The 13,561-nt window shown below is 45.1% G+C and overlaps 1 protein-coding gene across 1 annotated transcript in view; it reads left to right on the forward strand.

The window, feature by feature from the left end:
- The window catches only part of Fam178b (family with sequence similarity 178 member B), a 135,538-nt gene that overhangs the window by 29,470 nt on the left and 92,507 nt on the right, over positions 1-13,561 (forward strand). Inside the window, exons 2-4 of the mRNA XM_075980437.1 lie at positions 7,179-7,444; positions 8,767-8,828; positions 10,832-10,945. Coding sequence (XP_075836552.1) covers positions 7,238-7,444; positions 8,767-8,828; positions 10,832-10,945 — 383 coding nt within the window. The 5' untranslated portion in view covers positions 7,179-7,237. The remainder of the gene's footprint in view (positions 1-7,178; positions 7,445-8,766; positions 8,829-10,831; positions 10,946-13,561) is intronic.

Genomic DNA, 13,561 nt, shown 5'->3' on the forward strand with positions numbered 1-13,561 from the left:
ACACTTTGGTGGCGTATCATTCTCCTTGCTTCACTTGGCTTTTTGTCATGGTCTCTGAATTTTTTGGACATTCTTAAGACCATTGATTACACTTTGCTCTGAAAGGTCCAATGTCTGGGCTTCCTCAGGAGTAGTTTTCTGTCTATTGCCCTTCCACTTTCTTACGAATAGATCATAATCTTGGAGTTTGTTTTGCCGTTGCATACTTTGTAATTTTATGTTAAAACTGGACATTTAGTCAGGTATGATGGTGCATGCATTTAATTCCAGTGCCTGGGAGGCAGAGGCAGGAGAATCTCTATGAGTTCAAGGCCAATCTGATCTGTATAGCAAGTTCTAGAATATCCAGGACTACATAGAGAGACCCTGTCTCAAGAAAAAAACAAAAAGCAAAAACAAGCACAGCTGGACGTTTTGCATAGTGTGGCCAATACCTCCTGCAGCCGGCTTCTCCCGGCTGGTTCTTCCTCCTCACTTACCTTTATAAAGCCTGCTGCTTTTTATTGTTTCTGATCACTTATTTTGTTGCTTCAGTTCAGTGAGTAATATATTCTAAGCCGGGATGTACACCATCACATCCAGATTTTTAAGCGGGTGCTGCAGTTCTAAACTCAGGCTCTCATTCTTGCACAGCAAGTGCTTTATCCATTGCACCGTATCCCTAGGCTCCTGTCAACACCCCCTCTTAACGTGTGTAATAGGAAGTAGGAAATGTGACTAATCGACAGCATTGGCTTCTTCGCTGGTGCACTGCCACCTTGCCCAAAGGGACCATGAGTCAAGCCCCCAGCCGAGCTCCCACACCACCACGCCTTTGAACCCTCCACACGCATCTTTAGTAAGCCCAGTGCAGCCATAGCTAGTTGCTGCTGAAGTAGTCCCAGCTCCAGAATGCTAACTCAGCCACAACTGTTTCAAAACAACTTTTGCTTGACTCTGTAAACTCTCAATGACCCTGTAGCTCTGTTCTCACCCAGGCCAGAGGAGGAGCACTTGTGACTGGTTCAAGTGTGGTCCTTTATTTGCATGAGGGTCTCCCAGGCTTGGTGCTGACATCCCTGCTGACTGGGATGAGCAGGCTGTTCAGGAGACATTCTCCTTTGTTGACTGCCACGTGTTATAGCATTAAAGCCCAGCTTTCTCTCGGTGGTCTTTGTACATCACCTAGTGTTTTTAATCTGTTGTTCTTTCAGAGGTGGCTTTGTTTTGGTATGGTTATGTGCTTTTGTGGGACAAGGTCTCAAAATAACTCAGGCTGGCCTTTTACTCCCTGTGTAATCAAGGATGACAAAATCCAGGTCTTCCTTGCTTCCACCTCCCGAGGGCTAGGATTCAAGAGTGCACCACCTCTGAGGGGCAGGCTAGAGAGGTTGCTCAGTAGTTAGAGTTCTTCCATAGTATTTGAGTTCGGTTCCCAGCACCCATGCCAAGTGGCTCACAACCGCTTAGATTACTATGGCTTCTAGGAATCCCGTGCCTCTGGCCTGCACTCACAGGCACTGCTTTGGGAGTTGCTTCTCTTCTTCCTCCGTGGATTCCAGGAATGGAACTTGAGATATCTCTGGCCCTGCTTTTGTTATTATTATCACAAGAGCTGACCGTGTGAAGAGAGGGTGGGTGTGGCACTAGAGCTGCTGTGAAGATAACAGCACAGCCACCAGAGGGCACCGGAAGAGCTCCAGAAGTGACAGGCAGAAACTGTGGGGAGAGAAGCAGTGAGGACCCTGAAGAGCTGTCAGCCCTGGTTGCTAGAAGAGTTCCAGGGAGCTACTAAGCCTCAGAGGCCAGGAGTGTGAGACACCCTGAGCCTGACAGCTGTAAGACCAGCTCCTGTCAAGGACACTGACCTCTGTAGGCTGAGGGTCCCAGCACCTTGGAGCCCATGTAGATGTCGCTGTTTGCAGTGCTGCTGCTGCCGCCACTCACTACCGCTGGAAGCTGAGGATTGCAGGGACTTAAGCGGTGGGGTTGCTGGAGATGAAAGCTTTTTGGGTTTTTTGTTTTTTAGTTTTTTTCTTTTTCTTTTTTGTTTGTTTTTTGGGGTTGTTTTTTTTTTTGGTTTTTTGGTTTTGGTTTTTTGGGGTTTTTTTTTTTTTTTTTTTTTTGGTTTTTCGAGACAGGGTTTTTCTGTAGCTTTGGAGCCTTTCCTGGAACTAGCTCTTGTAGACCAGGCTGGCCTTGAACTCACAGAGATTCACCTGCCTCTGCCTCCCTAGTGCTGGGACTAAAGACGTGCGCCACCACCACCTAGCAGTTTTTGGTTTTTTTCAAGACACGGTTTCTCTGTGTGTCTCTGACTGTCCTGGAACTCACTCTGTAGACCAGGAAGGCCTCGAACTCACAGAGATCTGCCTGCCTCTGCCTCCCTGAATGCTGGGAGTAAAGGCGTGCACCACCATCTCCCTGCAAGCTTTTTTTTTAAAAAAAATATTTATGTATTTATTAATTATTCAGTGTTCTGCCTGCATGTATGCCTGAACACCAGAAGAGGGCACCAGATCTCATTATAGATGGTTTGCCACCGTGTAGTTGCTGGGAATTGAACTTGGAACCTCTGGAAGAGCAGCTAGTGCTCTTCTGAACCATCTCTCCAGCTCCAATTAAAGTTTTTTTGATAAACCTCTAACCCAGATGTCTGGAACTTTAATCTCTGACCTGGATAACAGCCCCTATATCTTATGGTTTAGAGCCATATGTTTCTAAGTCTGCTCGTCCAGTCCCTGGGCCTTGGACATTTGGGGACCTGAGACTACCAGCCCTGAAGAGTATCTTCACTTAGTCCTGTAACCAGCTGACAGTGACATTTTTATTTGTTTTATTTTTTTTGAGACAAGGTCTCCTGGCTGGCCTGGAACTCTGTATGGACCAGAGTAGCTTCATTCACAGAGAGAGCCACCTGCCTCTGTCCTCTTGAGTGCTGGGATTAAAGGCTTGTTGTTGTAGGAGCTACGGGCCACGTTCCTGCCACCCAGCTCCTGGCCACCTGGCTAGCGTATGCCCCGAAATAACAACACACAAACTGTATTCATATAAACACTGCTTGGCCCATTTCTATTAATGTGTGTAGCACCATGAGGTGGTGACTTACCAGGGAGATTCTAGCCTACATCCATCTTGGGTCGGAGCTTTATCGTGTCTGCCCTGGAGAGCAGAGGCATCGTGTCTGCCCCACTTCCTCTTCCTCCCAGTATTCTGTTCTGTTTACTCCACCAACCTATGTTTTAACCTATCAGGCCAAGCAGTTTCTTTATTAATTAACCAATGAAAGCAACAGATTGGTATATGACACTCCCACATCAGCTTGTGTCACCATGCCTGGTTATTTTGGTTTTTTAAAGATTATTTTATTTTATTTTAAATTTTATTTATGTGTGTGTGCCTAATCGTATGTATGAGCACCATGTGCACATGGATGCCTGTGGAGATGAGAAGAGGGAATCAGATCTCCTTGAACTGGAGTTTTTGGTAGTTATGAGCTCTAATGTGGGTGTTAGAAATGGAATTCAGGTCATCTGCAAGAGCAGTGAGTATTTTTAAATTTTTATTTATTAATTTATTTTTTTACATACCAATTCTAGTAACCCCTCTCTCCTCCTCTCACTGGTTCCCCTTTCCCCCACCCTACCCCCATCCGTTCCCCAGAGAAGTTAAGGCCACCCCTGGGAAGTTTGTCCCAGCACCTCCTTGAGGCAGGACCAAAGCCCTCTCCCCACCCATGTCTAGGCTGGCAAGGTATCTCTCCATAGAGAGTGGGCTCCACAAAGTCAGTTCCTGCATTAGCGTTAGATCCTGGTCCCACTGCCAGTGACCCCATATACTGCCCAACTCATACTACTGTCACTTGTATTCAGGGGCCCTAGCTTGGTCCTGTATAGGTTCCCCAGTTGTCAGTTTGGAATCAGGCCAGCTGATTCTGTGGGTTTCCCCATCACCATCTTAATCCCTTTGTCCATGTTATCGCTCAACACTCTGTTTGCCTAGAGCTCGGCCCATTGTTTAGTTGTGTATCTCTGCATCTGCTTCTGTTTCTGGAAAGGGTTCTTGTTCTCTGGGGTCGTGGATTGTAGGCTGGTTTTCCTTTGCTTTATGTCTGGTATCCACTTGTGAGTGAGTACATACATTTTTGTCTTTCTGGGTCTGGGTTACCTTACTCAGGATGGTTTTTCTAGTTTCGTCTGTTTGCCTGCAAATTTACAGATGTTATTGTTTTTTACTGCCAAATAGTAGTCCATTGTGTAATTGAACTACATTTTCTTTGTCTGTTCTTTGGTTGAGGGGCATTTAGTTTGTTTCCAGGTTCTGGCTATTACGAATAATGCTGCTATGAACATACTTGAGCAAATGTTCTTGTGGTGTGATTGTGTATCTTTTGGGTATATGCCCAAAAGTGGTATTGGTAGGTCTTGAGGTAGATTGATACCGAATTTTCTGAGAAATCATCATACTGATTTCCACATCAGCTATACAAGTTTGCACTCCCACCAGCAATGGAGGAGTATTGCCCTTACTCCTCATCCTCACCAGTATAAGCTGTCATCAGTGCTTTTGATCTTAGCCATTCTATGGTATCTCACAATTGTTTTTTATTTGCATTTCCCTGATGACTGAGGATGTTGAACATTTCTTTAAGTGTCTTTCAGCCATTTGAGATTTTTGTGTTGATAATTCTCTGTTTAGAGCTGTACCCCACTTTTTAATTGGATTATTTGGTAGTTTGATGTTTAGTTTCTTGAGTTCTTTGTATATTTTGGAGATCAGCTCTCTGTTAGATGTGGGGTTGGTGAAGATCTTTACCCATTCTCTAGGCTGCTGTTTGTCTTATTGACCATGTCCTTTGCTTCACAGAAGCTTCTCAGTTTCAGGAGGTCCCATTTGTTAATATTTGCTCTCAGTGTCTGTATTAATGGTGTTATATTTAGGAGGTGGTTTCCCATGTCAATGAGTTCAAGTGTGCTTCCCACTTTCTCTTCTATGAGGTTCAATATGGATAAATTTGGACTTGAGTTTTGTGCATGGCCATAGATATAGATATATTTGCATTCTTTTACATGTTGACTTCCAATTATACCAGCATCATTTGTTGAAAATGCTTTATTTTTTCCATTTTATATTTTTAACTTCTTTGTCAAAATTCAGATGTTCATAAGTGTGTGTTTTAATATAATGATCTTTGATTTGATTTCATTGGTCCTCCTGTCTTTTTTATGCCAATATCAAGCTGTTTTCATTACTATAACTCTATAGAGCTTGAAGTCAGGGATGGTGATGCCTCCAGATGTTTCTTTATTGTACAGAGTTGATTTGGCTCTCCTGGGTTTTCTGTTTCCCCATATGAAATTTAGTATTGTTCTTTCGAGGTCTGTGAAGCATTGTGCTGGGATTTTGATGGGCATTGCATTGAATCTGTAGATTGCTCTTGGTAAGATTGTCATTTTTACTATGCTAATTCTGTCTATCCATGATCATTTTTTTTTTTCATTTTCCATTTTCAGAAATCTTCTTCAATTTTGTTCTTCAAAGATTTAAAATTCTTGTCATACAGGTCTTTCATTTGTTTTATTAGAGTTACCCCAAGATATTTTATGTTGTCTGTAGCCATTGTGAAAGGTGATGTTTCTGATTTTTTTCTCAACCCTTTTATCATTTGTATATAGGAGGTTTACTGATTTTTTTTTTGAGTTGATCTTGTATTGCGCCACATTACTGAAGGTGTTTATCAGCTGTATGGGTTGGGTTCCCTGGTAGAATTTTTGGGGTCACTTAGTATTTATTATCATATCATCAGCAAATGGTGAAAGTTTGACTTTTTCCTTTCCAGTTTGTATCCCTTTAATCTCCTTTTGTTGTCTTATTGCTCTAGCAAGGACCTCAAGAACAATATTGATAGATATGGAGAGAAGTGAACAACCTTGTCTTGTTCCTAATTTTAGTGGAGTCGCTTTGAGTTTCTCTCCATTTAGTTTGATGCTGGCTGTTGGCTTGCTGTTTATTGCCTTTATTATGTTTTGAAATGTTCCTTGTTTCATGGACCTCTCCAAAACCTTTTTCATGAAGGGGTGTTGGATTTTGTCGACGGTTTCTTCAACATCGAATGAGATGATCTTGTTTTTTTTTTCTTTCAGCTTATTTATATGATAGATTGATTACATTGATGGATTTTCATATGTTGAACCATCCCTGTATCTTTGGGATGAAGCCTTCTTGATCATGGTGGATGATGGTTCTGATGTATTCTTTGATTAGGTTTGCCAGTATTTTACTGAGTATTTTTACATCAATATTCATGAGGGAGATTGGTCTGTAATTCTTTTGTTTTGTTGAGTCTTTGTGTAGTTTTAGTATCAAGGTAACTGTAGCCTCTTAAAAAGAGTTTGGCAGTGTTCCTTCTGTTTCTATTGTGTGAAACAATTTGAGGAGTATCCGTATTATCGCTTCTTTGAAATTCTGGTAGAATCCTGCACTGACGCCACCTGGTCCTGGGCTTTTATTGATTGGGAGGCTTTTGATGACTGTTTCTATTTCCTTATGGGTTGTAGATCTATTAAATTTTTATCTGGTCTTGATTTAATTTTGGTATGTGGTACTTTATCCAGAAAGTTGTTAACCAGTCCCACCTCTTGTAACAAACAGGATGGTACCAGTTGGAATAGGAGTTCCTAAATTCAGACCGGATGATGTGGGACATGATATCATCTTAGAATACAGCTTATCTCTCAGGCACAATGCCTACTCCTTGTAACAGCCCTGGAGAAGGAATTCCTCCTGGGAACCAGGCCCTTCCTTCTGGGAAACACAAGGATTTAGTCTTTAGGTTTCTTTTGGAGGTCACCTCACCTGTCAAGGAGTTCCGTTGAGGACAGAGCATCCCAAAGTTTTCAGATGCCCAGGACCAGAAGACTTTGCTTGCCTTCCTTGTTGAGGAGGTAGGCATTACCTGCTCAGGTAGAAACATGATGAGGGCAGGGCCAAAGGCATCATGATGGAGGAATTACTACCCTTACAATCAATACATAGCAATTCCAAATCGTCCCTCTCTGTACCCAGTGTGATTTAATGTCTGGGACACTGATGGGGTGGATGGGGACACCATAGTACTCTTTCATATCCACAGGGGTTCAAGCCACTGTTGTGCCTGCCTGTCCTTTTCCTAACTCAGGACCATGCTCTTCTCTGCTCAGTGCAACCGCTCTGCAGCTCCACGGTGGCTCTTCCTCCCAGACCATTGAAGAGGCCCAAGATGCAGATGCCTCGAGACTCGTTCCCCACTGATTGGAGCCCACCACCTATAGAGTTCCTGAACAAGAACAAGAAGGTACTTCAGCTTCACAGGAGACCACATAAGGACTTGGAGAAGAAGCCCCCAGACCAGAAGGTAGGGCTGGCCTCACTGGAGGAACTGTTCTGGAGCATGGCAGGTCCGAGTCAACAGGCTGTGACTCCAGAGGTAAGTAAGCCTCTCCCTGCCCCCGCCACCTCGACTTTACCTCATTGGCCTCTTTTTTTAAAATTTTATTAAGCTCTACATTTTTCTCTGCTTCCCTCCCTGACTCTCCCCTCCCCTCTTCAATCCTCCCCCAAGGTCTCCATGCTCCCAATTTACTCAGGAGATCTTGTCTTTTTTTACTTCCCATGTAGATTAGATCATTGGCCTCTTTTTAGTGACCTCTCTTAGTTGCCCACAAGCCCACCCTTTCTGGCTGTCCCTTCCCATAGCCATACCCCAACTCTCCTTGTGCACTTAGCCCCCCTGCCCAACTCTTGCTTGATTATATATCTAACCTCTCCCCAGCCCAAGGGCCCTCACAGCTGAGAGTGCAGGCCTCAAGCCAGGCTCCACTCCTGCCCGTGTTTCTACTCCTAAGTCTTCCTGATGAAAGCCAGGGGTAGCACCAGATTCAATGTCATTTCTGCATGGGGGCCCTCATGGCATTTATGTCTAAGGTTAGGGGCCGATCTTCCAGCAACGAAGGACCTCAGGGCCAGGATCTGGGCTTGGTACACACAAAGACTGACTGGAGTGCAGTAATAGAGATCCTAAATGGAGACTCAGGGAGGTCCTATGGGAAGCACAGTGGGGGACGCTTAAGGGCCCATGGACTCAGGAAATTTATTCCAAGCATAGTGTTTCAATTATATACAGTAGCCTAAGATTGTCAGTAGCCTAAATGCCTGCCACTGGAGAACTAATGAATTGTGTTCTGGTCATGTATAAGAACAACCTGGCAATGTCAATTGAACATATAACATGCACACACAGATACATACACATGCACACACACACATATATATACGTATACACACATGCACAAGCGTACATATGCAAACCTGTACACACATATATACACACATGCACACACATACATTTGCAAACCAATGCACACACATATGCACACATGCACATGTGCATATATACACATACACACAAATACCTACACATGTACACACATACACAATCTCATTGGCAATGATATGAAATGACACTCAAGATGTATTTCTGATTGGAAAGAGCACAGTGCAGGATGAGGCATGTGGCATATTCTGTTTGAATTACAGGGGTTGATAAAATTACTGCTTGCTTGTCCTGGTATAGCAACACCTGAAAGCCCACAAGCACATTCACCTGGAGTTGCCTGTAGCCAGGCACTGGGAGAGATCTTTCATTATTTTGAATTTTTAGAAACTTATGTGACCATATCATCGGTTCAGAAAAGCGAGCAGAATACATTCATGCCAAATCCTCCCCATGCCTGTGTCCTGTCTTTCCAGATTTCCTCTGGGGGCTCGGAGTGCTATGTCAACAACCTAGACTACTTACTGCGAGAGAAGAGGTGAGCGTGCAATGACACAAATGTAGACTGAGGGCTCAGGGCAGCTCCCTGTGGGGATGTGGGGCAGCCTTCCTGGCAGGCATGGCCTACCCTGTGTGTTCGGACTAGGAAGAAACATAGCTCACAGTCAGGTCCAGGGCCAGGAGCCTCCATCTATATGAGGATCAAAGCCCTCATCCCAGGTCCCTCTTGCTCCCAGCCTCCTCCCTTACCCAGTTCATGGCACAAGGGTGTCCCGTCAGAGGGCCATTGAAAAGAAGACAGCTGTGGTTCGGCCTGAGTCTGGCCTCTGTCCTGTGCTGTATCAGCACCTTTGGCCTCCTTTCCTTCTCACGTTATCTGATCACGCTGGCCTTCTTCCTGTCACACAGCACCACCACTGCTCAGAGAGAACTATTCCCCTCTGCAGTTTCTGAAGGCAAAAGTTGGTCAGAAGTCGAAGTCTCTTAGGGGGTATAGCTGGTGTCAGCGACCAGCACCTGTCTGTCTCTTTTGGTGTGACTCTCAGGGAGGAGGAGGGGCCATTTGGAGTGGGACTGCAGACTCCTCCTGTGCCCAGCCGACTCCTCATGCTGTGAAGTGGCCAGGAACAGCTGCTCCTGTGTGGGCCTGCTGGCTGACCTGCCATTTGGTGGCGTGTAAGCAGATGATTGTTCATTATTCTCGTGACCTAATTCTTTCCTCCCCGTCCTTCCTGTGTGCATGTGTGCACATAGACTAAGTGCAGGTCTGTGCACAGGCACAGACACATTGAGCTCCTGCCTCCTAACTGCTGCTGGAAGCATCCCTGCCTGTCTTCACAGGATCTTTGGTCAGAACTCACAGCCCTGCATGCTTGCCCAGAGTAGAGTTAGGGATACTCATGGAATGGACAGTTGTTTTCCCTAGTTTTATCCATTCTGTCTGCTCTCAGAATCAATCTGTCTCCTTCCTCCGTGGTTTTGTTTTTTAATATCTCAGGACTATTGTTTGGTTGTCGTTGTTGCTTGAGATGTAGACTTGATGTAGAGAGTTAATGGTGCCACGCTCCTCACCTGGACATATCTTGAGATGGAGACTTGATGTAGGAGTTAATGGTGCCACACTCCTCACCTGGACATATCTTGAGATGGAGACTTGATGTAGGAATTAATGGTGCCACTATCCTCACCGGGACATATCTTGAATCTGGTATTTTCCATATTGTCAAGTTGCTAAGAAAGGGCCCCAAATAGCAGGCTGGTCCTTGATCCTTGCAGGGGGAGGGGTGATGTCTTGTAAAGGCAGATAGGACAGGCCATGCTGCTCCTGGGAGGCTGTGACAGGAACTCCGGGTGCTGACAGGTAGTAGGAGACAAAGCAGTGATGTGATAAACTGGTTGGACCCAAACACCCGCTGAATCACGGAAGCATCCTAAGGGGCCAGAGTGTGTTGTTGTGCATGCACAGACGGTCCTGGAGGGGTGGGCGTGATGGTGAGAATGTAGCAAGGCTGAGAGAGCGATGGCCTGCGGAGGGCTCCAAGCTTCTGATGGGTCTTACGTCCCGACCTGCTAGGTTCTAGGTTGGTTGGGGATTGAAGAGTTAGACATGTGACATGAGAGAACCAGTCACATGGGCTAGAAATGATCAGGTATAAGGCTGCTTTTAGGACCTTAGCAGGAAATAGAATTGTTCTTCCCAAGGGTCCATGATAATGGAAGGGAAGGCTCTGGGCTGCCGAGGACCAGGGGGTACAAGCGTCCTCTCATCATGTGGTTGAGCCCTGATATGTTCAAACAAGATCACAAATGAAAACGCGCTGAACGCTGTGCAGCCAAAGCTGCCTTCTTTCAGCCTTGCCCACTAGAGACACAGAACTCCACCCCTCAGGAAGTAGATATTAGATACCAGGAAAGTAGCCTGGCACTTCCTAGGCCTGCCGTGTTCTAGAGGATGGGGAGAACCCCTGCAGCCTGTGGAGATGGGTACAGAGAGGGTAGCCGTGCTGATGACCGGCTCAGGCTCTCATTTCCCCCCTAAAGAGAACAGGCCATGGAGCAGAAGTGGGAGCAGCTACTGCGGCAGGACCATTCCAAGCTTGACTCCTCTGAAGGTGATGAAGACTACAGAGAGGCGGTGCTCACACCTGAGCACAGGTAGGAATTGGGCCTCTTATGGGTATGGGCAGAATTTCAGCCAGCAATTTGTGCCACTTCTTCTTATGGCCACAGCCACTCATTAATTCGAGAAGTAGCCAATCAGCGCTGCTGTGCTTCTAGGACACAGAGGTCATCAAACAGCCCAGTTATCAGCCAGGTTCCTAGGACCATATCTCGTGTGGAAATAGCTACACAAAAACCACAGACTTAACTGAAAACTGCCTTTAGAGAGGAGACTATGGCCACATGAAATTTTTCATCTTCCTCTCACTGGAGGAAGGAGAATGGCCATCAGTGCTGTTGTCTGGCTCAGGTTTTATTGGTCTTTGGGAGGGCCGAATTCATCTACACCATGAGGTCTCAGATGCCTGGGGTCTACAATGGAATCTGTCTTTACGATATTACGTTTTCCATGTGTGATGGTTTCAATAAAATGGACTTATAGGTTTATATATTTGAATGCTTCGTCACCAGGGAGTGGAGCTCTTTGTAAGGATTGGAGGATTAGGAGGTGCAGCCTTGTTGGAGGAACTATGTCCCTGGGAGTAGACTTTGAGGTTTCAAAAGCCCATGGCAAGCCGCGTGTGTGTGTGTGTGTGTGTGTGTGTGTGTGTGTGTGTGTGTGTGTGTGTGCCTGCCTGCCTGTGGATCAGAATATAGCTCTCACCTACTGCTCCAGCACCTGCCTACATGTCCCCACCATGCTCACCACCATGATAATTAATGGGCTAATCCTCTAAAACTGTAAGCAAGCCCCCCAAAATTAAATGCTGTCTTTATTAAGAGTTGCCTTGGTCGTGGTGTTTCTTCACAACAGTAGAACAGTGACTAAGACAGAAGTTGGTACCGGGAGTGAAGTTTTGCTGTGACAGACATTCTGTTCATTGGAGGAATATGGAAGACATTGGGACTTTGTACTAGAAAGTGATACTTAAGGGTCCATCCTAGTAGGAGCATGAAAAACAGTGTGATAAGGGTGATTTTAACTGTAGAAATCAGCTCAAGAAGCTTCAGATGGGAAGAATATTAGTAAGAAACCTAGAGACATTTCTTGTAATATTTTGGCAAAGAATTTAGCTGCTTTTTGTCCCTGACTGAAAAATCTGCCTGAAGCTAAATTGAAGAGTTTTGAATTAATGGCACTGGCAGCAGAGATTTCAAGATAGCCTAGCATGGACTCTGCTGCTTGGTTACTAGTGTCCAGTCTTCTGCAGATCTGGAATGAAAAAGAACAAACTGAGCAAGGAAAAATAAAAAATTTACAGTTTGAGGAGAATGAGAGCTCTAGGAAATGTAGTGGAACTGAATCCAGTTCTCAAGGAGATTAAAAACATAGCCTGATGCCACACCATGTAAAGGGAGTGGTGACCTCAGGCCAAGACCCCGCCCAGCTAAGCTTCCAGTTCAGAAAAGGAGTTAAAGAAAAGCTTAATCAATGACAGAATCACCAACCACAGAAAGCTGAAGCGAGTGTGATTAATGAGGGGCCGGGTTCCAGCCCCAGCAAGTAGCAGCACTGGGCAGCTTTAACCACATGGTTCTGGCTTTAGGGTCAAAAATACAAGAAAGGGGTTATGGAATCCCCTTAACCATGGCTAAGAAAGTCACTGGGACCATGTGTGTGTCAGGGGTGTCCCTGAATCAAGACCCAAAGAGCCATTGCATGAATCTGTGAAGGCAAAATCTGGATTTCATCAGAAACCCCATGATGCTGGAGATGCCAGAGTCATGGGATACATTCCAAGAAGAGCTGCAGACTGGGTGTAGAACCAGCCCGAGAGAGAGAAATGTGTTACAGTCAACAGAGCTGGACAGATTTGGATATATGAAGAACATTTTGACATGGAGGTAAAGAATTTGGAGTTTGCCCTGTTGGTTTTCAACTTGCTTTGGTCCAGTATTTCCTCATTCTACTCATTGTGTACTAGGTCTCTCCAGAGTTACAGAGTTCTTGGAATGAATACATATCTAAAGGGGATTTATTGAAGTGACTTACAGGCTGCAGTCCAGCTACTCCAGTAGTGGCTGGCTATGGACAGAAAGTCCCAGAGTCATTCCCACACGTACTCCCCAGACTTCTGCTTGAATGAATTAGCAAACACATTAAGCTCTTTAGTAGTATAGTGCCCCTCCTCCTTGAGTGTACTTCCTACTTCCCCTTGGAGCCCGCTTTGCCTTAAGTCTGGTTATAGGGTCTAGAGGCAACTATCGGTGGGAGTCATCAGTATTCTCTTTCCTGGCATGACCTTCACTCCTGGTTTAGCAGCCAAAGAAGGATTAATTTCCTCAGTGAAAAATGAAAAAGGCAGTATTTCAAGGGGTGGGGCTGAGGGTACTACTTTCTCAGGTGGGATAAACTCTTGAGAATCTGGGGGCTCAAAGTTCTCAGCTTTACTAGGGTCCTCCCACACGTCCCCATCCCAAGGTATAGAATCCCATTCTTTACCAGTTAATGTCCTTCCATTAACCACTGACACCTTCTGAGCCTGGGTCTTGAATTTTTTTATATAATTCAGCCAAATTTATAACGAGAACTTCAGTTTGATTTTCTTGAGCTCTGTGATTGTTTAAGATAAGGTTCCCTTCCAGGGCACACTTAGAAATCTTTAAGCT

The sequence above is a fragment of the Microtus pennsylvanicus genome, chromosome 7 (assembly GCF_037038515.1).
Source record: "Microtus pennsylvanicus isolate mMicPen1 chromosome 7, mMicPen1.hap1, whole genome shotgun sequence".
Lineage (NCBI taxonomy): Eukaryota > Metazoa > Chordata > Mammalia > Rodentia > Cricetidae > Microtus > Microtus pennsylvanicus.